We start from the raw sequence: 27,723 nt of genomic DNA, 5'->3' as shown, positions 1-27,723 counted from the left end.
ACACATTTAAATCTCTTTTTCTTTTTACCTGAAGTCTCAGCGCCGGCGTTAGTGAAAGGACCAGGCTCGCCTCCTCCAGCATTCCCTTCGTTCCCTATCAGTGTCCCGCCTTCCTCTGACATAGTTTCCTGTTTCTACTTAAAAGGGAGGCAGGTGGAGGCTGGGGCGAGTTACTGGACATGGAAGGGAGGATAGGGGGCAAAGGAGAATTGCTGGACATGGAGGGGAGGGGAGGGCAGGGGAGAGAGGAGAAATCGCTGGACATAGATGGGAGGAGAGGGCAGAGGAGAATTGCTGGACATGGTTGAGAGGGGAGGACAGGGGCAAATGAGAATCGCTGGACATCAATGGGAGGGAAGGGGAGGGCAGAGGAGAATTGCTGGACATGGATGGGAAGGGAGGGCAGGGGAGAGAGCAGAGTTGGATGGAGGGAAGGGCAGGAGAAATGCTGGACATGGAGGAGAGGGAAGACAGGAAAGAGATGCACATGGATGGAGGGGAGAGAGAAGAAATGCTGGCCATGGATGGAGTGGAGAGAGGAAAAATGCTGGACATGGATGGAGTGGAGGGCTGGGAAGAGAGGAGAAATGTTGGAGGGAAGGAAAGACAGAGGAAGTAGATGCACATGGATGGAGTGGAGAGGGAGAGGAGAAATGCTGGACATGGATGGAGGGGAGGAGAGGGAAGAGAAGAGAGAGGAAGTGAGATGAACATGGATGGAGGGGAGGAGAGAGGATAAATGCTGGACATGGATGGAGGAGGAGAAGAAAAATGCTGGACGTAGATGGAAAGAGGAAGGAGATGCATACTGACAAGATGAGGGAAAGGATAAAGAGGAGAAAAACTGCACTTGGATGAATAAAATAGGCAAAAACTGGATCCACTCTATATCTCCTCCAGTTAAGTCTGCAGAGGACCCCAGTTTTTACCTATGGATGTAGGGCAAGAAATGAAGAAGAAAGGAGGAAAGTAAAGAAATAAATGGAAAGGAAGCCCTGGAAATGGAGTTAAGGGAACAGATAGAGAGCAGCAGAATCAGAGACTGGGACAAACATGATCATAAAAATGTGGAGGGGCATACTCGAATGGGATGCCCAAGATTTCCTGGGGCCATCCTTGCAGCATGGCTCCATGAAGGGGTGGGGAAACCCGTAGTATCAAAACAAGATGGGCGTCCATCTTTCGTTTCGATAATACGGTCGGGGACGCCCAAATCTCAACATTTAGGTTGACCTTAGAGATGGTCGTCCTTAGAGATGGTCGGCCCCGGTTTTCAGCGATAATGGAAACCGAGGACACCCATCTCAGAAACGACCAAATCCAAACCATTTGGTCATGGGAGGAGCCAGCATTCATAGTGCACTGGTCCCCCTTACATGCCAGGACACCAACTGGGGACCCTAGGTGGCACTGCAGTGGACTTCACAAATTGCTCCCAGGTGCATAGCTCCTTTACCTTGTGTGCTGAGCCCCCCAAACCCCCCCCCTAAAACCCACTCCCCACAACTGTACACTACTACCATAGCTCTAAGGGGTGAAGGGGGGCACCTACATGTGGGTACAGTGGGTTTGTGGTGGGTTTTAAAGGGCTCACATTTACCCACACAAGTGTAACAGGTAGGGAGGGGATGGGCCCGGGTCCGCCTGCCTGAAGTGCACTGCACCCACTGAAACTGCTCCAGGGACCTGCATACTGCTGTCATGGAGCTGGGTATGACATCTGAGGCTGGCATAGAGGCTGGCAAAACAAATTTTTAAGTTTTTTTTTAGGGTGGGAGGGGTCGGTGACCACTGGGGGAGTAAGGGGAGGTCATCCCCGATTCCCTCCAGTGATCTGGTCAGTTCAGCCACCTTTTCATGGCTTGGTCTCAAGAAAAAATGGACCAAGTAAAGTCGGCCAAGTGCTCGTCAGGGATGCCCTTCTTTTTTCCATTATCGGCCGAGGATGCCCATCTCTTAAGCACGCCCCAGTCCCGCCTTCGCTAGGCTGCCGACACGCCCCCGTGAACTTTGGTCGACCCTGTGACGGAAGCAGTTGAGTACGCCCAAAGTTGGCTTTCGATTACGCCAATTTGGGCGACCCTGAGAGAAGAACGCCCATCGCTGTAAAGAACAGAATATCAAAAAACTCCAAACGGCTCAGAATACTGCTGCCAGACTCATATTTGGAAAAACTAAATACGAAAGCGCAAAACCCTTAAGAGAGAAACTTCACTGGCTCCCAATTAAGGAACGAATTGCGTTCAAGATCTGCACGATTGTACACAAAATCATTCACGCAGACGCCCCAATCTACATGCTAGATCTCGTAGACCTACCTCCCAGAAACGCTACAAGGTCATCCCGCAACTTCCTCAACCTGCACTTCCCCAGCTGTAAAGGACTAAAATACAAACTGATGCATGTCGCTACCTTCTCCTACATGAGCACGCAGTTATGGAATGCACTACCTACAGACCTGAAGACAATCAACGAAATAACTATCTTCTGCAAATCTCTGAAGACACACTTCTTTAACAAAGCCTACAATGAGAACCAATAACAGATAACCTCACCAATATCCCTCACCAACCCAATCAGTTATGAAAACCCACCCTCTATAACTACCCTAATCTCTCCCTTCTTTCTCCTTTCTTCCCCTACCTAAACTATGCACAATACTACTGTATCTAAGATCCTGGAATGACAATGTTATATGACCATGTAAGCCACATTGATCCTGCAAATAGGTGGGAAAATGTGGGATACAAATGCAATAAATAAATTAATAAAATCTCCCGATTTGTGTCAGAAGATGGGCGCCCTTCTCTTTCGAAAATAAGCCTGAAAGTCACCAGACAACAAAGGTAGAAAAAATCATTTTATTTTCATTTTAGTGTTTGTAAGATGTCCAATTTGAGAATTTATATCTGCTGTCTTATTTTGCACTGGGTATACTAGAGCTGTAACAGTTATAGAAATTATTTACAATAAAAAAAAAATCAAGTTATTTTTTTCTCCTATAGTGGTATAGTATTTTCAATGATACTGCTTATATGCGCCATGGCTGGTATAAGGGGTGTGGCTACCATAGGGGTGTGGCCATATATAGTGACCCCACCCATAATGAGTACCAGTACATTTTTTCCTACAAAAAAAAAACACTGTCTCAGACAGAAAGCTGCCTCTGCCTCTGCAAAAGAAAAGCCTGTCACCATCTCTTGAGTCACACATCCAAAAAAAGCCTGAATCTTACACTCCAAAAAAGACATCTCCCTGCACCTAAAGGAACACTGTGAAAACAAATTCAGTCAGATTCTAATGCAACCAAGTACAATTTGACAGGAATGCTCCCCCCCCCCCCCCCCCCCCCCCACACCGACTTATGTGCTCTCACAAAAGCATGAAAACAATCAGATTCAATCTCTAGTAATGGTAAAACCACCCACCTGAGAAACTTTGTAAATATCCAGCCAGCGGCGGGGAACGTTTTGCTGCCAGCTGCCAGCATTATTCCCAGATATTCAATGCAGGGACATGTGCGGGCTTCAGCATTAAATATCTATTTTATGTGGTGCTGGCTAGCACATATCCAGTTTAGAACTTAACCGGCCATGGGTTGCCGCTGGCCAAGTGCTGACCCCGCCCCCACAACACCCCCATAATAGCCAGCTTTCGCTTAGCTGCTAATTGCAAATATTTCAGCAGAAACAGCCACTTAGGTGCCGCTGAAAATTAGCAGAGAGCCCTAAACAAGCAGTTTAACCGGTCAGTGGCCGTTTCTGCTGGTTTTGAATATCGACCAAAAAAAGCACGATAGCAGTCTATGGACTTTTCCTCCAGGAACCTGTCCAAATCTTTTTTAAAACCAGATACACTAACCACTATTACCACATCCTGCAGCAACGAGTTCCAGAGCCTAACTATTCTTTGAGTGAAAAAATATTTCCTCCTATTTGTTTTAAAAGTATTTCCATGTAATTTCATTGACAGACATTTTGGGGTAATTTTATAAAGGATTTCTCATGCCTAAGGGCCTTTTTAAAATTACCTCAGGTTTACAACAAGAAGAGTGTAAACAAGAGGCTCTTAAAAAAATATTCTTTTTTGAAAAGCATGACAGGAAAGAAAGAAGTCTAGCGGCCTACACACTCTATAGATGGGGTTCAGGTGCATTTCCAAAAAGAATATTTTTCTTAGAGCCTCTTGTTCACACTCTTCTTATATTGCTCTCTGCCCAAGTGAAATTGTCATTCAGCCTCCCCAACATCCTCTTTTACTTCTCATCACCAGCCCTGGATGCTAACTTGAATGCTGCAAGAGGAGCAGAGTGGGAGAGGGGAGGGGAGGACATGGAGCCTCTGCTCTTTGCCCTGCCTTAGCCTGGGGAACAGACTTCTCTTATTAAACCAGTCCAGCTGTTTAAACATCTGTTTCTTCTAGCAGTGTGATTACCCAGTGGAAAGTGTGCAGGAAAGCAGAAGATTATAAGATCCAACTGTGTGGATTGATTGGTGTCATGCAATTAGCTTGACTTGTCTCAATACTGCTGTGCTCCCCTCCAGAACCAGCTGGCCCAGCACCTTTCTAATCAAGTCAGAAAACAGGGGGCCAGGAAATCAAAGTCTTAGAATCCTTGTTATTGCTTTTTGCTCTCATGATGGTGAGCTTGGGGGGGGGGGGGGGGGGGGGATGGGGGATGGGATGGAATGTCCTTCATCTCTCCAATCCAACATGCACACTACATGTAGCATCACATGTGCACCAGTGCATGCTGCTGATGGTGGTAGCAGAAGTTACACAGCCACATCAGAGGGAGTATATAACTTCTGCTGAAAGTGCAGTCATGATATTCATTTCATTTAGATTTTTGCTCATACCTTTTTCAGTAGTAGCTCAAGGTGAGTTACATTCAGGTAAATTGGATATTTCTCTGTCCCAGGAGGGCTCATCTAAGTTTGTACCTGAGGCAATAGAGAGTTAAGTGACTAAGGAGCAGCAATGGGATTTGAACCAGCCACCTTGGGATTGCAAGACCAGTGCTCTAACCACTAGGCCACTCCTTCACTCCAATATGTAAGTGACATAATGGTGGCTGGGCCCTAATGCAGTCCAGTGGCTTTGCACGCAGCTAATTGTAGACATGTACTAGAGCAGGCTCGTCCAAGGTCAATTCTCGAGGGCTAATTTCCAGGGTTCCCCCAATGAATATGCATGAGAAAGATTTGCATACAGTGGAGGACATGGGCATGCAAATCTCTCTCATGCATATTCATTAGGGAAATCCTTAAAACCTGGCCGATTTGCAGCTCTTGAGGACTGAACTTGGACAAACATGTGGTAGAGCAGGGGTTCACAATCCAGTCTTTGGAACACACTTAGCCCTCAGATTTTCAGGATATGCATGAGATACATTTGCATGAGCTACCTCCATTCCATCCAGATCTATCTCATGCATATTCATTATGGGTGTCCTGAAAACCTGACTGGCAATCTATGTCCAGAGAACCCCTGTGCTAGAGCCTTCACTTGGTGTACTTTGCATGTCAGGAAGGGGCACTTCCAGAAGAAGCCACAGGTGGGCAGTGTAATGTTTAGCCAACATATTGGGGAAATGTGCAAGAAAACAGGTAAAAGGGTTTGTCAGGGCCTGCCTCAAACTCAAGTAGCTCTGTTCCCTTCCCCCTGTCTAGGGTTACCATTTTTTGTCCTCATAAAAAGAGAACACTTGCCCCGCCCCAATTCACACCCTCTCCCCACCCATTTCATGCTCTCGCCCCGCCCCGGTCGCCCCCTCTTCCCCCTTCACAAAGGTGGGGGGGGGGGGGGGGCAGGCTTACAGACTCTTGATTGTCAGTTTAGTTTTAGATCTTAATTTGGACTGCAGAGAGCAATTTCTCAGAAATAAAGAGGAAACTTTTGTGCTACACCATTCCCTGGGTGCTCTTTACGTTTTTAGCTGCTCGTTCCGGAATGCACTTAATTCAGGATCCGTTCATCGTCTCTCTGTTCCTGAGGTCCAACCTCATTTCCTCAAAGCAGGTCCTTAGAAGCCCAAAAGAACTCAGGTTTTCAGGGCAACAAAAATATGCAAAACTGAACTCAATTCAGCATCCGAACATGTGGGCACGGACTCAGATGCTCTGATGATGATCTAGTCTTCAGCAGTTTGTGCTGTATTCATCTTTTGCTTACATTTACACTGTTTCCTTGCAGCTGCACAAAACTGCTCTTACCATCTGTAGCTGAGGCACTGCCACAAAGCACCAGTGCCCTGACCACTAGCAACGTATTTTGGCATCTGTTGGATCTGGCACCCCAGGCAGCTGCCCCCCTTGCCTGCGTCTTCCCTGCTTAGAATGATGAGATGTCTGTATGATGCTCTGAAGAAGATTCACTTTTCAGCTGTTTGTTCTGTATTCATGCTTTACGAGGATAGTTTTCAAGCAGTTTTACCCAGGTCCCCGGTTAACTGAGCAGTTCACCCTCCACCTCCTCAGAAAAAAAGCATCCACGATCTTTCACAGAATGTCTTACACATACAAATCCAGCAGGTCTTGGGGGGGGGGGGGGGGTGGAGGGAGGCTGGAGCCAGATAGCAAAATGCAATGATTTCATTCCGAAATCCCCATACATGGTATCAGCTGCGAATGTTATCTGTACTAGATATGGACAACTAAAAAAGGTTCAAGTTGAGTATTTCCATATTTTTTTTCCTTTGTTCCAGAATGAATGTCATCAAACGTTCACAGTATGTGCTGAGAGAGCGTACTCTTCTTAAAAACTCTTTCCCCAATAGTGAGGGCAGGCACAAATTATCATCTATGTATGTGTGAACCACTGCTCATCTGCGCACATGTGTGCATTATTGGGAAAGAGTGTGCCTTTTTTAAGAAATGTGCATCCTCTTTGCCCGCAGTGGATTAGATTCAGTTTTTCAGCGCAAAAAAAGCTGTGGGCCGATATTCAGATACTCCCGCAGTCCATGGTGATGCCGGATATTCAATGCCGGACTATTTACGGTGACCAGCAATGAATATCCGGTTTATTTTTAGCTGGGCATTGAAAAACCTAAGCATATATTCAGACTTAGCCAGTTATCTTGAAACCGGCCAAAGATATTCCACGTTTTCAAGTGGCCATATTTGGCTGCTAAACCCGAGCTAAAAATCGGTGGATAGCCAGTTATATCACACAATATAACCAGTTATTCATTAGCTGCTAACCAGCAATATTCAGCAGGGGATAGCCAGCTATCCCCTGCAGAATATTGCTGCTAGCCAGTTATGGGGCATTTAACCGGCCAGGTGCCAATCCTATAGTCCATCTAGCCCAGTATCCTGTTTCCAATAGTGCTTCCGTGCCTAAATTAACGTGTGTAAATCCCAATTAAATCTAATCAGTGCCAATAATTGCTTGTTAAAAAGCCAATTATTGGTGCTAATTAGCTTGTTATTCAATTAAATTGTGCACACAAATTGTACATGTGCCCAAATTTTCGCATGAAATTTTTGGCGACTTTTATAGAATCAGGGGGATAGTGTGCACCCTTTAAGACAACCTATCCCTAATCCTTACAGCAAAGCGGATGCAAAGTCTATTGATACTAATGTACCAACAGTACTGCAGGGCCTAAATCTGCAAAGAAAACTCCTGGCATGGGATTTCAGAATTTTCCCTCGTGGAGGAGTGGGGGTGGATAATGTCTCCAAAAGGTTTAGTTTTGAACATACTAAGACAATACTGAGCCTCACTCCTGAGCCAAGGTATGTGAAATATGTATGACCTCATTGTGTCAAATGTACTGCTAACACTCGCCGTAGTACTAGCATGGTGCCAAAGAGAGCTTCCTTCTGGAGTTCATAGAATGTAAAAAGAACAGATAACTTGCAAAGTGTGCTTGGAAATAGCTTTTAATCAAACCTGAGGCACCCAACAAGATGGGAAATATTTTGGTATCTTTTTGTCACATTTTCTTGGTCTCTGACTGTGTTGCTTGGTGCTTGAGGATCTTCCTTCTCTCCACCTCAGTGGCGTACCGTGGGTGGGGCGGTAGAGACGGTCCGCCCAGTTGGGCGCTGCAGGAGGGGTGCAGGGAGCAGCCGAACGGCTGTTGGCTCCGCTGGTTCCCTGCTCCCTCTGCTGTTACTTCCTGTTCCGGGGCAGAGGGAGCAGGGAACCAGCGGAGCCAACAGCTGCGCGGCTGCTCCCAGCACCCCAGAAGGTGAGATGAATGCACCCGGGGGTGGAGGGTGGCTTGGAGGCGATGTACCCGGAGCGGACGGTGATGTGCTGGGGGATTGTGCTGCACCCGTGGGGGCAGGGCCGGTCTTAGCAAGTGCGGGGCCCTATGCAGACCAATTTGATGGGGGCCCCACCCTAGCCCTGCCCCCATCCTAACTCCGCCCCCACCCTAGCTCCACCCCCACCCTAGCTCCAGGGCCGGCCACCCCTCCCTCCGAGCTCCAAGGCCCCCAGCTCCAGGGCTTCCCCCAATGGGGTCCCCAGCTCCAAGGCCCCCCTCCCTCCCCCCCAGCTCCAAGGCCTCCCTCCCTCCCAGCTCCAAGGCCCCCCTCCCTCCTCCTTCCCGGTCATTTTTTAACACCCCCCTCCAAAATCCAGTACTAGGTATGCCGAGAATACATAACACTCAGGACCTATAGAGCAATTCTACCATACCATAAGCAGTCATTTCTATGAATCACACAAAGAAAAGGAAAACATCTTAAAACACTACAGTGAGCACTAGAACATCAATTCACCTATTGTAAAATGAAACCAGACAGAATAGTACAGATCGTCAATCCTGCAAAGTCAATGCCAACTGAAAGCCATGTCTTTTTCACAAACACAGATACACCCTAATCCACTATAGAATAAGCAATAACCTTTCTATTTAGACAAAAATTAAACTGAACCCCCAAGATGCTACTACTACTACTACTATTTAGCATTTCTATAGCGCTACAAGGCATACGCAGCGCTGCACAAACATAGAAGAAAGACAGTCCCTGCTCAAAGAGCTTACAATCTAATAGACAAAAAATAAATAAAGTAAGCAAATCAAATCAATTAATGTGAACGGGAAGGAAGAGAGGAGGGTAGGTGGAGGCGACATTGTATGCCAGACTTTGCATACAATGCAACACCACAGAAACAGAAAATGTCCCCTAGTACTGTGCAAAATATAAAGACAGCAGATGTAAATTTGAAAAAAAAAAAACTAACAAATACCAATCACCAATTTACAAATTAACAAATAGAAATAAAACAAATCTAGAAAATAAAATAATACCATTTTATTGGACTAATAGATTTAGCTTTCAGAGGCCAAAACATCCTTCCTCAGGTCAATATAGTATAGTACTGTTACAGTATCCTATCCTAACCTGAGGAAGGGGGTTTTGTTCTCCGAAAGTTAGCCAAAATGTATTAAAATTAGTCCAATAAAAAGATTACCTTGTTTACATCTTCTATTATAAACATTTATTAACACATCTACAATACTACTTTATCCTAGAGCAAAAAAATAAAAATATATATTTTATTTACAGTTTGTCTCTGGTTTCTGCTTTCCTCATCTTCTTTTCACTGTCTTCCTTCCATCCAGCATCTGTCTTCCGTCTCTCTCTGCCATCCAGTGTCTGCCCTCTGTGCTGTCCCCTCCTTCCAATGTCTGCCCTCTCTCCCTGCTCCTTCCATCCACATCTGCCCTCTATCTCTGCCCCTTCCATGATCCATCCACCATCTGCTCCTGTCTGCCCTCTCTCTCTCTTCCATCCATTCACTGTCTGCCCTTTCTATCCCTTCCATCCACTGTCTGCCCTTTCTCTCTGCCCCTTCAATCCACAATTTGCCCTCCCTCTCCCATCCATCCAGAGTTTGCCCTCCCTCTCGCTCCCCCATCCAGGATCTGCCCCTCTCGCCGCCCCTTTTTTTCAGCCCCCAGTTCCAGCCCCACTATCCCACAAGTCCTCCATTTCAGCCCCAGCCCTTTTCTCCCACCAGTCCCGAGCTTCAGCCCCCCAGCCACTTCTCCCTGTCCCCTTTTCAGCCCCCAGTCCCCAGTTTCAGCCCCTGCCCCTTTTCAGCCTCCAGTCCCAGTACTAGCCCCCTTATCCCACCTACCCTCCTTTTCAGCCCCCAGTTCCAGCCCCCTTCATCCACATGCCTTGTATTAGGGCCCCCCCTTTTCAGAACCATTCTCCCACCTGACTCACGCATGCCCCATTTTCCCACCAGCCCCAGGCATGGCCCCCATTTTCCCATATGGCCCCTTCTCAGACCCCAGTGCCAGTCCCCTTCTCCCATCCGAGAACCCCCTCCGCAGTCCCCTTCTCCCATCCAAGAACCCCAGTCCCCTCCCCACCCGTCCCCTTCAACCATCCAAGAACCCCCTCCCCACCCCTTCTCCCATCCGTGAACCCCCTCCCCACCTCAGTCCCCTTCTCCCATCCAAGAACCCCTGTCCCCTTCTCCCATCCGAGAACCCCCTCCCTAGTCCCCTTCTCCCATCCAAGAACCCCAGTCCCCTCCCTACCCGTCCCCTTCAACCATCCAAGCACCCCCTTCCCACCCCCTTCTCCCATCCGTGAACCCCCTCCCCACCTCAGTCTCCTTCCCATTTGAGAACCTCCTCCCCACCCCACCCTTCCCCCACCTGAGAACCCCCACCCCACACCCTTCTCCCATCTGAGTCCCCCCCTCCCGACCCACCTACCAGCTCCGTTCTCCTGCCGCCCACCACCCTCACTGCCTTTAAAAAAACAATTTCAAAGCACCGGAGTGACAGGCAGCGCCTCGCGTCTGCCCTGCTACTAAAAATCTCTTCGACGTCGTTGGGCCTTCCAACATTGAGTCCCGCCCTCCTCTGAGGTAACTTCCAATTACCGCGAGGGCGGGCGGGACTCAATGTGGGAAGGCCCAACGACGTTGTCAAAGGGATTTTTAGTAGCAGATCAGATGTGAGGCGCTGCCTGTCACTCCGGTGCTTCGAAATTGTTTTTTTAAAGGCAGGACAGGATGGGAGCAGCAGCAGCGGAGCACCCTCCACCCACTGACATCCGGGGCAGACCGCCCCCACCACGCCGCTGTCGCGCACCGTTCGGAGGGAGGGAGGACTGGAGCTCAGGCGGTCGGGGCGGGGCGACCTCAGGCGCGCCTTGCGGGGCCCCCCTGAGCGCGAGGCCCTATGCAGCCACCTCGGTCGCCTCACCTTAAGACTGGCCCTGCGTGGGGGCAGACAATGCTGTACCCAGGGGGGTGCGCAGTGGCGATCCGTGCCACGTGGCAGCCAACCAAGAAATGCCACTACTCCACCCAATACACAGACTAATCACATGGCGCTGGCATTTCTATTATCAACAAAGTTCTCATGTTTTCTCCTTTATTACCACCATGGCAGTTTTCATGCCTCAAGCTTTTTATCGGTTGGAAGAGGAATGTCCCTGATGATCACAACTGGCTCTTCCACATGGAAGCTGCCAAGTTCATGCCTCTCACTTTTTCCATGTGAATGGTATATTTGCAAACCAGGTGCTCCCGCTGTGCATGCTGTGTGCACTTCTACACACCCATACGCATTGCCTGGAGAAGCAGGAGCGAGTGGGCATTGCTTCTGCTTCCTTCAAGGTAGGGGAGTCTGGTTGGTGGGTTGGGCTTCACTACACCACCAGGTGACAGGTCAAGGTGACTAGAAGGACCAGGCCTGGCCTGGCCTTGCCAGTGGGCCACCGCAAGGACCAGGCCTGGCCTGGCTGGGTGGGCTGGGCCTGGGCCACAAGTCCACCAGGTTTTTTTTCTGCATTAGTGGGTGGGGAGGGGCCCGAGGATCCATTAGGCTACCAGGCCTTTTTTTTTTGCATGGGGGGTTGAGGGGTTGGGAGGGAGCTATGGCAGGTTTTTAAAGAAAAAATTCTTAATGTAAAATTTCCTGTCAGTGCCTGAGCCAATCACTGATAGGAAAGTTAGCGCAGAGCGCTGACCTGCAAATTACTGCTGCGATTTTAACATGACATTAATTTGTATGCTCATTACTGTGAGCATGCTACGGCAATTTTTCTGCACTAGGTTCACTGTAGCACATACCTTTGAGCATCAGCCTGTAAGGGGCCCTTTTACTAAGTCGCATAAGCGTCTATGCGCACCCAACGCGCACCAAAATGGAGTTACCGTCCGGTTACCACGTGGCTCTTGCGGTAATTTCATTTTTAGCACGTGCCCAATACGCGTTGCTGAAAAATAATTTTTATTTTCGGACACGCATATCGGACGCACGCAGGTCATTATCGCCCGGTTACCGCGTGTGACTTTACTGCTAGGTCAATGGCTGGCGGTAAGGTCACAGACACAAAATGGTCGTGCGGCAGTTTTGATTTTGCCGCACATCCATTTTCGGCAAAAAATTTAAAAAGGCCTTTTTTACAGGCGCTCTGAAAAATGGATCGGTGCGCCCAAAACCTGCGCCTACACTACCGCAAGCCATTTTTAGCGCATCTTAGTAAAAAGACCACTAAATTTGTACCAAAGGCAATGGAGTTTTAAGTGACTTGTTCAAGATCTCAAGGAGCAGCAGTGGGATTTGAACCCTTGCTTCTTAATCTGGTGCTCTTATCATTTGGTACAGCTAATCCAGATAATACATAGTCCAAAAATGTTTGCTAACTTAACAGTAAACCAAAGGCCAGTAGATCTGAAGCCTGATGGCAACCAACCAACCAAACTGATAGGCAAACCATGTTATGGTTATCAGTAATCACAAGATTTCTGTTACACCACTGCTGAACACCACTGTTTACGTGGCCAACAGAAAAAAACTGGACTGGTGAGCTAGGACTGACCAAGAGCCAAGTGTTAAAATATCTTCATCTAATACCGCAAATACTTTTCTGTTCAATGTGTTGCATTATTTTGATACGCATTATTTTGATTTTATTGGCACATATTTTCCCTGGAGTATATATTCAGTGTGCATAGCAGATACTAGGGGAAGGCATCTGCAGCATCTGCACCAGAGACGCAGTGAAAGAGTCCTTTTCTGCTGTGTTCACTTTACTGCTGACGTAGGTATTGCCTGTCGCCCTAATGATTTTAACTTGCCCTGTCACACACCATCCCATCTTGCTCTAGCCCCGCCCCAAACCCCCTCCCAACCATAGCTTCCTCAAACAGCTGACCACCTATGGCAGAGCTATCAATTTTTTTAAATAATAGTTTGGAGTTAAAATTTTTTAAATCCACCTTTATTCCATCCAATTTGTGTTTCACTGCTGTGGAGTAATTGGTGTATGCGGTAAGATTTTGAATTTACTTCCACTTTGCTGTTCCATCATTATAAGTCTTTGTTAAATCAGGAGGCTGCTGTGCTGATTATCATCATAACTCCATGTAGAATGCACACTGATACATGTAAAACATGAAAAGAGCCTGGACACACCAGGCGTACATCTTCATTGCAAGTCCTTGTAGTCCTTACACTGCTATACAGTTTTACGCAGAACACTGAGACTGGAATTGAGAGGCTCGGTGGTTTTGCAAAATGCTCTGCTGAACACAGCTTCAAAATGGTGTCACCACGCCCTGCCCAACCCACCTCTCTAGACCCCTACCTTGAAGGAAGAAGGAGCAATGCCCACTTGCTCCTACTTCTCTGGGCTGCCATCTTGAAAATGGTGTCACCCCGCGTAGTGTATCAAGTATGGTAGCTAGGCCTTGCCAGTTGCATCCCAGGATGCACTGCACTGAGCAGAGTGATGCCAATTTGAAGATGGCGGCTTGGAAAAACAGGAGCAGATGGGCATTGCTCCTGCTTCCTCAAGGTATGGGTGTCTGGGGAGTGGGTTGGGCTTCACTAGACCACCAGATGACTGGCCAAGTTGACTGTGAAGGCTAGGCCGGAACTGGCCTAGCCAGCCAGGCCTGACCTAGCTGGAAGGCCACTAGGTGGGCCAAGCCTGACCTAGGTGGGTGGGGAGGGCACTAGACTACCAGGCTTTTTTTCTGCATTACTGGGGGGGGGGGGGTCAGAAGGTGGCCATGGGTCCACTAGACCACCAGGCCTTTTATTTGCATTGGGGAGGGGGGTTAGTGGCATTTTTTTATTTTGGGGGCAGGGCAAATGCTCGGTGTGGGGGGGGGTATTAGATCACCAGGCTTTTTTGGGGAAGCCCATCCGGGACAGGTTGGTAGGGTTGAAGGGAGAGATAGGTGCCTCTAGAGATCTCTTCTCTCAACCAACCCTTCTAAAGCTACCCTCAACCTGGCGGAATATTTCCCACACTAAATGCATTTCGCACAGAATAACATTTATGCTAACTCAGCACTAAACACCTTTTAGCACCAGCATTAATTTTGAGCATCGTCCCCTTAGACTGCAAGCCCTCCACAGACAGGAAAATGCCTACTGTATCTGAATGTAATGCCTACTGTATCTGAATGTAATGCCTACTGAGAAAGGTGTGAGATAAATTCAAATCCAAAATGTAATACCAGGCATTTTGTAAAGTAATATAAAATTCTACAATAGCCACTCAGGACCTATAGGTCAATTCTATTATACTATAATAGCACTAACTTCCAAGAGTCACACAATAAGGGCCTACGTAGGAAAATGCAGCACCGTAAACACTGCAGTGGCACTAGAACATCAATACACCTATTAGGAAAGAAAAAACTAAAAACTGGATTAGTACAGATCAATCCTACACAGACAGTCAATGTTAACAGAATAAATAACACGAAACACAGATAGACTGTCATCAAGCACAGAATACATAACCGCAAACTAAAAACAGAAATATGTAGACAAAAATTAAATTGAACCTCCTCCCCCCCCCCCCCCCCCCCCCCCCCAAGAATTTAGACTCTACATACACTGTAACTCCGGAGAGCCAGAAACAGTGAAACAGTGATTCATGTCCCTCTGCACTGTGCAAAATATAAAGACAGCAGATGTAAATTTCTCAAAACTGAAATATTCCAATCACTAAATTAAAAATAAATATAAAATAAAAGAGAATATAAGGTGATACTTTTTTGTTGGCTAACATGCACCCCCGGTGTTCCTGATGAAATCTGTGTATCTCCAGAACCAGATGGTTGTAGTCGGGCCAGGTTCTGAAATTACACTGCAAAACACCGGGAGTGATGCAGAGACACTAACCACGTCTCCCAGTCTCAAAGAATGGGAGAGGAAAAAATAAACTAATTTTGGAATTCTTTCCCAAATTTACCTTGTAGAGAAATGCAACACTTCAGAATTTCTTTAAAAATGATAACAATTTTATTGTAATAATATTGTCTGAAACCCCTTTCCGATTATAGGTTATAAAGAACAATTAATTTTTTATATAACAGATAACCCTTTAAATGCAACAAATAACTCAAATTATTGCTCAATATTGTTTTCTTAAAATAAAACTTATAATGAAATATATAACAGAATTTTCTCTCCTCTGTAGATACCTTTTCCCTCAATTGGATGAACAATCAGATAAGTATTACGTTTTCAAATCCAAATTTCATTACACAACAAGAAATGCTTATTTACTTTCTTTACTTCTTATATTACAAGAATTTGATTCTTTGTGTCGTTTATTTTTTTGTCTTGCAGGTCTCCCCCCTTCACATCAACCTTTCAGGAAAACTCAGGTAAGTAAGTGTTATTTTTTCACTATTCCCCTTCCTTTCCTTGAGTTCCCCAAAGCCCCAGTGTTCCCCACCAGTCACTTATCTATGGTGGATTTTCTTTCTCTCTCCAAGATGTTATGCAGCCTTTCTTGCGGTGGGGCCCTTGTCATCCACGGCGTGCCGTTGATCTTCCTCCTAAACCTATCCTTAACCAAATCAAACGTAGGCAAAACCCTAGCTTCCTATTAGCTGGAACCAGTTCCACTAGGGGAATATATTTAACAAATACTGTGGCCAGGATAATCTAATGAAATAAAAATAATTAAAGATTCCCTTATCTATCAGACTTATCCTATCCTTCAACTAAACTTTTTTTTATTCCTAAACTATGGAGAGAGATTGGCAGTCCTACACTCGCAGCCACATTCACACCTCAAACCAGATGCTGCCCCTATTCCAAAATTCCATCCCTCCTCACTATTGCACTAACCCAATCTCCCTAAACAGAACACACCCTCAGTATACTTATATGAATACCAATCATTCCAACCAAATATCACCACAACGCCTCACACACCAACCCACTTGCATTACCCTTCAATACTGTATCCCTAAATCCCTTTAACTAGTTCAACTTTTATCCCTTAAACCACTCTCACACTCCCACCACTCACAACACCACCTCTCACCTAGACCACCAAACTCACTCTTTACTTTAAATGCACTCAAATCACTCAGCTCCTTTTCCCCTAAACTAATATCTTATTTCCCAAAATCACCCCCTTACTGTTCCCAAGCTCACCACTATTCATTCATACAAATTTCTAAACCTGCTTCCTTTTTCCACCCCACTACACATATAATGGAACCCCAAACTCAATTACATTTTAAATAAACCTCCTCTCACCCATACATTCACTATCACCTTCACTTCAGTCAGACACTGTCACTCAAAAACCCCTCTTTATACCTATTTCTTTCATTTTAGCCCTCTTTTCTTGCACACACCCTCCACAACACATCCAGTCACTCCGGCTGCCTAACCAACTCTGCTAACTGCCCACTCACTCGGACACCTAGGAAACTGGCTTTAGCTTGGGGTTCCAAACCCTTCTCAAACTTTCAAGCTACATTGCTGACTGACGGAATGTTCGCCAGCACAAGTAAATCCCCATTTTACAACTTTGTTTTATTTTTCTTTCCCTAACCCCATGTTACATTCGTCCATGCTGAAAATCAAATATTGTCCCCAATACTCAACTCAAACCAATCCACCCAACAAAATCATACATTCACCACTTATTCCCCACACTCATCCTTTGTATTCACTTTAAAATGAAATTCTCCTTCAAATAGGAAGAACAAACCCCTTTATTATGCCTAGTAGAACTTCTCATTTTTCACCACTTTCCCGCCCCTGTTCATTAACAGGATTCACAATTACTTCAGTATAAACTAGGTAACCGCAAGCATTTCCAGCACATTCCTTTTCAGGAATTGACGATGCAACTCTTCTGGAAATATTCTTACCCTGTGGTTGTATCAGTTTAGAATCCACCCCCCTCTAAAACATACTTTTTTACTGCATCGTGGTGAACAATTTTCACCCCTTGTTCAGTATTTTGAATTTTCACAACATTGCCAGATTCACCTAAAATTTCCACAACTTTATAAGGTTGTTTCTCCCATAAGTCTTGTATCTTGTGCCTCCCGCGGAAACCCCGCTCCCGAAGCAACACCCACTCTCCTACATGGAGTTGCTCCGCTTCACACTTCCTATCACACCATCTCGTCATATTATTGTAACGACATGCCAGTCGGACAGGTGTCCCAGCAAGAGGTCGAGCTTCCAACGGCTGCTTTTGTAATGTGAGAGCAGCTTCAAAGTCCTTGATTTCCTGTGAATAATTTCCAGTTTCCAGACCGACCTTCCCAAACTTTAAATCGGTCTGTGCAGCAAGTGACTGTGCCACTTTGGTTATCTTCCTCCCATAATGGACTTTTGTCAACTTTAGCCTTTGCTCACTCTCCACCCCTTCCCTTCTCTCCTGCACTTGCAGACACTCCCGACTTCACGTCCCTGGCTTCATCGTTTTCCCCAAGAATAATGTCATTGGCATTTACCAAGGCAGTATTCATCTCTGTCCCTTCTTCCATTTCCTTTTTAAAACAAGGACTCTTATCAGCCCCCGCACCTCGTGTCACAGATGTCATCTTGCCAACAGCTGTCCCTTGATTTTCTGATAAAGCCTTAAGTTTTTCAAGTTTGGAAGGCACTCCCATTTCTTCTGTGCACTCAACTGTTTTACCATCTTGCAGTAATTTTAATTGACCCCCATCAGCCTTCTTTCTCTTCTCAGGCAATCCTTCCTCTTTCACTTCATTTATGGTAGCATCCAACAAGGCTTCACTGCTTTCCACCGTTTCTACCATGCCTTGTTCCACATTGTTCCAAGAATCTGAACTTATTTCCTCCTTTTCCTCTCTTTCTGGAAAGACTCGTTCTCCCACATTTATCATCCGGACAAAAACATTTTCCCGCCGTTGTGTGATCAAGGTATTATCCTTGGGTGAGTTCATTCTCCTAAAAGCAGATGGCATAACTGCTCCTGCACTCTTCCGTTTGTGCTGACACATCTCAATCAAGACCTTCTTTGACATTGCAGGGACAATCTTTCCCACGTTTCCCTGCAACTTAACCACTCTATCAGATTCCCTGATTTTAGTGGAAGACTTTTGAGAAATCTTGGTCAGAATTCCCGCAATTTTCACCGGTTCTAAGGAGAAGCAAGTGAGATCCTTGAAAAGTCCTTCTAAATGCTGAAGGACATTCATCCCTAAAATTCCTTGGAAGGACCGACTCTCATTTTGTCCATCGCAGAAATTGTCTCTCACAACAAAAATGCACCTCCTTGGTACAAGCTGTCCCAGACACTGGACATCCGCGTCGATGTACCCCAGAACTGGCAGTTCCGTCCCATTCACTGCTACCAAGGTCAATTTGCTGGCATCCTTCAATCTATCAGTGTTAGGAAAATATTTGTAAAAGAAACTCGCAAGGATTGTGGATACATTCGACCTGGTGTCAACCGTACATAGGGTCTCCACACCCTCAATCAAGACTTTTAGTAGCGGACTTGTTCCAATTGCTCTTTCCCCAAATAGCATCTCCTCTTCTGCCTTTCCACTATCTAGATGTTTTTGCAATCTGACCATCGGCTTATCATTTTTCATGTTCTGAGTCGGTTCCTCATGAGCTCTTTCATTTCTGGGGGGTACACCACTGGGACCTGGTTTCTCCGTATCCTCCAGATTTCTTGCAGAGTAAGAATGATTCACTTGTTCACTACAACAGTCCCTGGCAAAGTGACCCGGTTCATGACACCGGTAGCATATTATCTCCCCAGTGCTGGTCCTGGATGGTCTTTGCTGAGTGTATCCCATGTAGCCTCCTCGAGAACTGGAAGGTCCCACGTTACTCCTTTCTCGTCGCTGTCTATTCCATTCCTCCTCTCGGCGTTCGCACATCCGGGAAAACATTTGTGTCATCTGTTGCATCATTATTTCTGCAACCGAGTCTTCTGTCCTGCAGTAATCTCCTGCGTCTTCTCTGCTTCTATATAAAATCTTTCTTGGAAAAGTTTCTCCTGGGGCTAATCCTCTTTCCTCCCCTGCCCAGCGGATTGCAGCTTGCATTAGATCCGCGAACGGCATAGTAGGATTGTCTTCGCTTCTCTTCATCACCTCTCGCTTCAACCCTTCATCCTTTAAACCGATCACAAACTGCTCTTTCAGTGTGTCGATAGGATTGCCCATTCTTCTCCGGTCCCTCTTCATGATGGCGTCGAGCTTCTCCTGGAGCTTGTAAGCGAAAACACGAATTGGTTCCCTTTCCCCTTGCCTAAGGTTGTAGAATTCTTGAATTCTGAGCCCCAGGGCAACCTTATCCCCATACACTTGCCTGAGCAAGTCAAAAATCTCATCCACCGTACAGTCCCTGGGTAGTGAGTATTTCACAGTGTCAGACGCGATACCTCTGAGATGGCCCCTGACCACCTCCACTTGGTCATCCTGAGGAACCCGCATTATCCTCATCCTGGTCTTAATTTTGTCGATCCATTCCTCGACTCCCAAATCTTCAGCACTTCTCGGAAAACCCTGGAAATCGGGCATCGTCCGGTCTTGTGGAATGATGACGGTATGTGTCAGAATTTGAGGGACAACCCGGCTCCCAGTTGCTTCACCTTCCATCATTGAGTGGATGTTGCCTCAGGAACAAGAAAACCCCCACGAGAGACACACACAAGACCTTTTTTTTTTTTATTAATAAGGCAGCTATAAGTGTTTGCAGCTAAATTATAAGTGCTTATTTGCCCTGTTACACTAGTATTCTATAAAGAAACACAGGCACATACTTTTCTTTATACAGGGTAAGGCAAAAAAAGTAACCCCCTAGAGTTTATTTTGCTGTTTTCTCAGGAACCGCTTGGAATTTCAAAGTGAAATTTTATAGCTTTATTTGTTGTTACTATCTACATTTATATGCCAAGTGGAATAAAATAATCTTTAAACACTGCGAAGTTACAGACTTTTTAGCGTGACCACCCAGTGATTTTCACATGTTAAAAAATGTTTGCACTGAAAAACTACCATTATTTGAAGACAAAAAAAAAAAAAAGCAGGCACCAGCTTACTGTTAAAGACATCACAATGATGTAGACTTTTGTCTGGGGAGCAATGTTGGAGGCCTGTCACAAGCTCCACTCAAAGCTGCAAACAAACTCAAGGAAGTGCTGCAGATGATCTGGGAGAGCCTGCCACAGGGACTGATCAACAAGACTTATAAGAACTTCCCAAAGTGACTGAAAGCCTGTGTTAAAGCTGGGGGCGGACACTGAGCGTTCACAGTGACTGCGAAATTCTGACACATTATTAATCGTATCGTTTGAATGACATTGTTTTACTGTGTTTTAGCTCAAACATTTTTAATATGCAAAAATCACTAGGCAGTAACAGTAAAATGTACATAACAGGTTAAGATAATTAAATGCTGTTTAATAGTAATACATAAGTATGGTGACAATATAAGTACGTAAATTTCTCATTGAAATTCAAAGACGTTGCTGAGAAAATGGCAAAAAACTCAGGGGGTTACTTTTTTTTTGCCTCACCCTATAGAAATGGGCTCCCAATAGGTGCCTTCTTGGTACCTAAAAATAGACCCACTGTTAGAGAATTAGCCCCCTAAAGTTAAATGCCAGTTTCAGCACTTAATGGTGACTACCTCAGCTGAAAGTCAGGCCCATAGTGGTTTCTTTACAGTACTATCATTTTTAATACAGGTAAAAATATAACAGGCAGCGATTTATTTTATAGTTTAATTTTTATCAATGTAGAGTCTTCCTGACTGGTGATTTGAATTGTGATTTAAATCAGTTTGACTTAATTCAAAATTGTCCAGTGCAGGACTCACCCTATCCACCAGCCAGTTCCTAAAAATTCCATCCCTTAGGAAATAAAAACACAAGTGACCACAGCTTGATACAGACAGTTCCAATTCTGTGGAGGTACACAGCACCCAAAACTGGCGCTGCTAGACCGGCCTCAAGCTGTCTGCTTGATTATCTGGGTTCTTGTTTTTATGGTATTTAGAAACTGAAAACAATTTTTTTTCCTTAGTGTTTGGTGTAACTAGGTTGAGAGCTCATGAAGCAGGCCTGTTCCTCAGAACAGCTGGAATGGTTCAAAACAATGTATTGTACTCCCTAGGCAGGGCCCTCAGCCCTGGAAAATTTTTAACAACAGGATCTCTCTATGGGCATAGCCAGCCGTTCAAATTGGGGGTGGGGGGTGGGGTGGACTGAGGAGGGGCAATGCATTCTTCACTCTCCCCTCCTCCCCCATGCAGGCACGCTGGGCATACCTTTGCTGGCAGAGATGCCAACCATCGATCTTTTGATCTAGGCACAGGGAAAAAAAAGATTTTAAGTGCTCCTGTAGCGTGATATGTCGTTCAATTGTCAGAATTAAGTATGCAGCAGAATTAAATATGTAGAATTGTGCTGAATCAGGTACCAATATAAAAATACAGTTTTAAAGGATTGCAGCAGAGAAACTGGTCTGGCTTTATGGTCTGGCTTTCATCTCCCCCATTCCTCCCCCTAACAAAAGACTACTGATCAGAACCATTGTGAGTGTAAATATCAACACAGCAAAGGATCAAAGAGGGATAGCAGAAAACCAGACCTGGGAGCTACTACAATAAACTCTCTGCTAGGATGCTTGAAATGAATAAACAGGAAGCCATAAACCACTTGCCACAGAGGACTCAGTGCTCCCCCCCCCCCCCCTTTTCGATAAGACTTCAGCACATGTAAAGACAAAGGGCTGATGGCATGTGATCCCTTGCAAACTACAATACCCAAGATCCTCTGCAAGCTTCAATGCCCAGGACTCGAGAAACATTATAAAAAGCCTGAAAACAGTCCAGCTCTCCCTCTTGTGACCTGCTGCTCTCTTTGGGGTCTGCTGATGCTTTGCTCCTGACCATGTGCTCATCAATCAGCTGGACCACAGCATGCTTGTAACAAGGACTGTAAGTTAACCTACCTGTTACTTTGTTCTATTTTATGCACAAATTCTCTGTTCTAAAATCCTTTTAAAAGCTATCTCTCGTTTGTAACCTTATTTATATGATTGCATTAATCATATTGTAGCTTTATAAACCTTTTGGAAGCTAAAAATATAGTCTCTTTGTGTCCTGGGTGCATACCTTTAAATCTGAAACGTAGGACACTGCATTTCAACAGAGATAATATTTAATTCATTGCAATTGTGATTATTGTTGCTTTAATTAGCAACTGGTGGAGAAATGTTAGCGAGTGCTCTTAAAATATTCCCCTGCTCTTTGTTCTTAAATATCATATTAGGACTGTGACAATTTTGTAACATTTTAAATGGATATTAAGAACATTTAAATTATTTCCGGTAACAATCCCAGGTTTCAACCTAATTCATGTTTATTGTGGGATATAGGCAGAGGGAGGGGGTGCCCCTGATAACAAAGTGGCTCCATAAATTGAGGTATGTGAGAAAGATGGAGAGATTAATTGCTGAGCGCAAACATCAGCTGGGGAAGTGGCAGTCGGTATGGCAATGTAACTCCCATGACGCTCTGTAAATATGGACTATACACTCAGAGAGTGTTATGATTGACAATAGCTAGCTGGGAGGGAGAGGGGTGGGTGGGAAGGGGTGGGGAATGGGTGGGGAATTATTATACTCAAAAAAAGCTCTAAAACTCTAAAAAAATTTGAAGTTTGGTAATGATAATGTTGGCAAGTTGATACTGTTATATGTTCTATGGCAGGCAGTATTAATAGATTCCTTGTACACACTATGTAGAAATACTCGCCTGCTGATTGTATTGTGTAAATTTTATTCTGGTTCACTGACAATAAAGACTTCTTGCAAATAATGTGGGCTATAAATGTTATAAATAAGTAAATAAATAAATAAATAGATAGAAACTCTGGATGTTGAGCACCTGATTCTCATAACATAACATCTGTTTTAGTAGCCCTTTATCAGGAAAAAAAAAATCTCTGTACGAATACAATAAGTGCTAGGGTGTCCCTATAACCAGCCCCTCCAAAATGACACATTGATTTATAACAAATTACTACTCTACCTATGAAAAGTTATTCCATTATTATACTTCATCTGTGTACATCCATATGCTGCACAAGCTGGCATGTCTGAACATATAAGTAAGATTAAATAAAAATGCTACCAACATTGAAGAACGACAACGTGGATGCAGCAGCTCAAAGGACAGTTTGCTTAGTTTTGAATGTATGGGGATGGTGGCTGCACAGGGGAGGGGAAAGAGACAAAACTTCGTGGACTCAACTTTTTTGACTTCACGCGTCTCCTGTTCTCACTAACCTCCTTGGGCTGCAGTCCTGCATGCGTTGCTGCCGGCTTCCTTCCTCCTCCCGGGTCAGTACTGCGGTGGCCTGAAGGAACCATGAGCTGCAACCCTCATGCTCGCAGCAGAAAAAACAAAAAACAGCATGAAACCATGCGTAGGGCCTTAGCCCTGTGGGTGCTGCTGCTGGCTTCCTTCCTCCTTTCTCCATTCAGGATGTAACTTCCTGTTTTGGAGAGGAAGGAGGAAGTGAGCCAGCAGCGGTGCGCGCAGGGCTATGGCCCCACTCACAGTTTCATGCTGTTTTTTGCTTTGCCACTGCGAGGGTCGGAGAGGAGGACAGCAAGTGAGAAGTCCAAGCCACAGGGCAGCTGGATGCCGATGCCACCGGGAGAGAACCTGAGTCACCCCAGCCCAAATTTTGGGAGCCGGTTGTTAAACTATAACAACCGGATCCCAAAATTCTTTTAAAAAATAACAAACGGCTCTGGCGAGCCAGTGCAATCCAGCTCCAGCATACCACTGCCCTCAGCCTACAAGCAGTAAAGGGACATGGATTTGATATACTGCCTTTCGGTGGTACAACCAAAGTAGTTTTAACATATATTATATGCAGGTACTTTCTCTGTCCCTAGTGGACTCACAATCTTTTGTACCTGGGTCAAAAGAAAGATAAATGATTTACCCAGGGTCTCAAGGAGCTGCAGTGGGAATTAAACCCAGTTCCCTAGATTCTCAAACTACTGCCCTAACCATTACTGTATTCCCCCACTCCACTAAGAAGGGACAAAGCATGATTAGAGACCCAGGTGGCACTTTCAGGGCTACCCCACTTACAAGCCGATACTCAAAAGCTACCACTGGCGGTAAGGCCAGTTAGCGTGGGAATAGCACGCATATAAATCTGCATGGAATACTCAAAGGGCTTCAGCGCAGGAAACAACGTGCAAGGCAGAGATGGTTATAAATTGTATTTAAATGTAGTCAAAGGTATGCTAATGGCATCGTTTGCTATGCCTTCCCAATGCTCAGAGAACAGTGCACAAACAAACCCTGCTCTTACTGCTGGAAAAATAACACCAGCTTGGAGCTGGCAGCAGAAGGTTTTTTCCAGTTCAAACTCTGCTGGCTATGATTACTTTTGGAAGCAGGAGAAAGTCCGTGCAAGCCTGTAAGTACTGGTACTGAGAAAGAAATGTGTTCACGTCCAGGCAAATTCGAAAGTGAAAGCAAACATTGGCACCTGTTTTCTGTGCTTAAATATAAGCCTTCCAAATAAAAAGAAAAAAATCGAAAAGCTTATATTTAATGGCGCAGAACAGCATCGCCGATGTGTGCTGCACAGTCGGGTTTGCCTGGTGCATGCATGCAAGAGCTGTGCTTACCGCAAACTCTTCAGCGCATGCGCCAAGCACGTTCCTCCCCCTTGCTTTCACTTTTACAGTGCACGTATAATTTGAATATCATTTCCTTTGAGCATTGGAGAGCTATTTTTCTAAGCTGTTTCGGAAGTATAGGGTTTACACTGTTGGCTCTACCGTGGGAGTTTTGAGAATCAGCCTGTGAATGAGATTAATGCTAGGTCCCAGGAAGTAGGAATGATGTCATTCCTCCCCTCTCCCCCCCCCTCACCCCAATGTTTGTCATCCTGCCTAATGCAATAAAGCATTTTTATTCAAAATGCAAAACAGAAGTACAAGTCTTAGAATGTACTTAAATGGAAGTTAAAATAAGAGGAAACAATTTAAAGAATGTAGAGCGATGTAAGCATTAATTCTCATGCAACTGTAAGAATGAAGGAAGCAAGGAGGAGAGCTTCACTATACTTCACTAACACCTGCAGAGGAGATGGTTTATGGTTTTATTTGATAGACAGCCATTTCATGACAACACAGCAAGGCGGTTCACAAGCAAAATAAAACATAAAGGAAAAGAACTCTATTGTTCAATAGTAAAAAACACCAGGTACATAATCATTCAGAAAGCAAGCACACACACACAGAAAGGGCCTTCATTCCATCAAACTGGCCAACAGACTTACAGACTTGACAGACAGAGTTAGTTGTTCCCCAGGGTCGCAAGGATGCAGCCATGTAAGAGAACAGAAATGATGCACTGACCTCCGAGTTGAAACGGATCTGGCAGACATTACAGGATATAACAGGTCTCTTAGTTTTTATTAGCGGAACGCCAAAGGTATGATTTATCACGGCCTTCTGTACTGGATCCATCTGTAAGGGAAGAGAAGAGGCTGAGAGTCACGGGAACATCTGGATAGCCAGAGAGAAGCATTGAGAAGCACATCTGTGGCAGGAGACAGGGAGAGAGAAGAAAAACATCTGAGACAGGAAACAAAGAGAGAAAGAACATCAGCAGGAGATTTAGAGATCTCTAGGCTGCAAATAATTTTATGGAGTTACTGGAGTCCTGATGGTGATAGCCAAGACTTACATTATAGAAACAGCCATAATCCTGAGATTAAAACTGGTCATGTGTTAACTGAGCTGATAGAACATTTTATCAACAGTACATCCCAAATGCCAGAGATCAGTTTATAGGGAGAGGCCTTTTTAAAGAGCTCATACACAGATCAACAATTACTGCTCTCTAATTGTGAAATCACAAAAAAACAACCAGGCAGTATTCTGGTGTCTATATCGAAAAAAGGGGAGGAAAGTCTCAACTAATGCAGCAACTTATTGTCCATGAATTTTAAGTAATAATGAAGATGTGTCAATAGGATAATTCACATAATTAAGCATAAAACAAAAAATACCAATAAAGAAAGATGTTTTCACTGGGGTTTTTTTTGTCTATGATGACATTTTGTGCGTGCAATAAAATTCTTGGACAATAACTTGCCGCATTAGTTGAGCCTTTCCCCCCCCCCCCCCCCCCCCCCCCTTTTTTTTCAATATAGACACCAGAATACTGCCTGGTTGGTTTTTTGTTTTTAAAGAGCTAAAACACAGCAGCTTCAGAGTCACTGCAGCACAAATATGACCAGGAAAAAGCACACATGACAGACCTAATGAAAGGGTGTGAGCTAAACCCAAAGAAATGCATGAAACACGTTTCGCAGTGGTCAGAATGCAGGTATTTCTTTTCACGTAGGAGGCGAAACAGGGGGCCATCATTGAGGCGCTATAAGAACACGGGTAGTGAGCCTATTCCATAAGGACACTGACATACCTAAGAGCCCATATAGAATACTAGCGTATCCCAGCATCAGTGCGCCCAAATGCAGGTATGCACATTTACATGTCTTTCGTTCGCGTAAATGGTAGTGCCTAGATGTGATACGTACGCACACAATTTACAGTATTTTGTAAGCTGCCCGCATGAGTGTTGACTGATTGCATAATTTCTTTCTTCCAGAAATAAACCACAGTCTAATGCTATACTTTTGCTCATGTCAGTTGCTATTCAGACAATATGAAATTTAAATCGGGGTGGGATTTGAGTCATTCTAAGGTGGGCCCAAAACTTATACAGAAAGCAGCGCAATTCAGCCTATCTAGTTCATATTATCAATTCATAATCTGTTTCATCATCCTTGCCTGGAGGACCATAGTAAGCATCCATTTCTCTACGTTTTCCCATCATGCCTAGAATTTCTATAATGAACAGCACAAAATATACATGGGAACAGTGGCCACCAATGTCTCTGTAGGTAAAAATCTATATAGCTGTATGGATAGTGACTAAATGTCACTGAGTATCCATTAAGTGGAATGCCCAGGCTCCACCTTCACTCCACCCCAGCACTAAAGCGCCAAGGCAGTCTGTAAGAATTTTCCACAGCAAATTCATGGATAAGACACCTATATAGTGGCTGTTGGTCTATGGATAAGTCCTACATACTTACCTGGGAATTTCCAGAATGCAGTTTGTTTCCTACAGTGGGGGTTTTCAGAGATGCCTGGGGCTTTTACTAGGGCCATCGAGTGGCATTGCCCATCTGTGAGGACTTGTGCCCTGTTATTCATGCAGACCACCTATTCAGGGTATGTAACTTGGTTTTCAGTTTTAGAAGGTAGGTAAGTGCACACTTTACATTATAAAGCAATTATTCAGAATGTTTTCATAGAGCTTACGATGTATTCTCGATGCAAAAGAATACCACATCAACTGAATAGAAGGTTCTGGCTACAGGGTCACTTCTTGCCACTTACAGATGATGCTGT

The 27,723-nt window shown here is 45.0% G+C and overlaps 1 protein-coding gene across 3 annotated transcripts in view; it reads right to left on the bottom strand.

The window, feature by feature from the left end:
* ZNF385A (zinc finger protein 385A) overlaps positions 1 to 27,723 on the bottom strand; it is a 406,012-nt gene that overhangs the window by 156,042 nt on the left and 222,247 nt on the right. For all 3 annotated transcript variants that reach the window (XM_030198320.1, XM_030198321.1, XM_030198322.1), the window contains one exon: positions 25,657 to 25,767. In XM_030198320.1, the coding sequence (XP_030054180.1) occupies positions 25,657 to 25,767 (111 nt within the window). The remainder of the gene's footprint in view (positions 1 to 25,656; positions 25,768 to 27,723) is intronic.

Source organism: Microcaecilia unicolor, chromosome 3, assembly GCF_901765095.1.
Source record: "Microcaecilia unicolor chromosome 3, aMicUni1.1, whole genome shotgun sequence".
Classification (NCBI taxonomy): domain Eukaryota; kingdom Metazoa; phylum Chordata; class Amphibia; order Gymnophiona; family Siphonopidae; genus Microcaecilia; species Microcaecilia unicolor.
The sequence above is the reverse complement of the archived record's forward strand: the minus strand, read 5'-3'. Positions and strand labels throughout refer to the sequence as shown.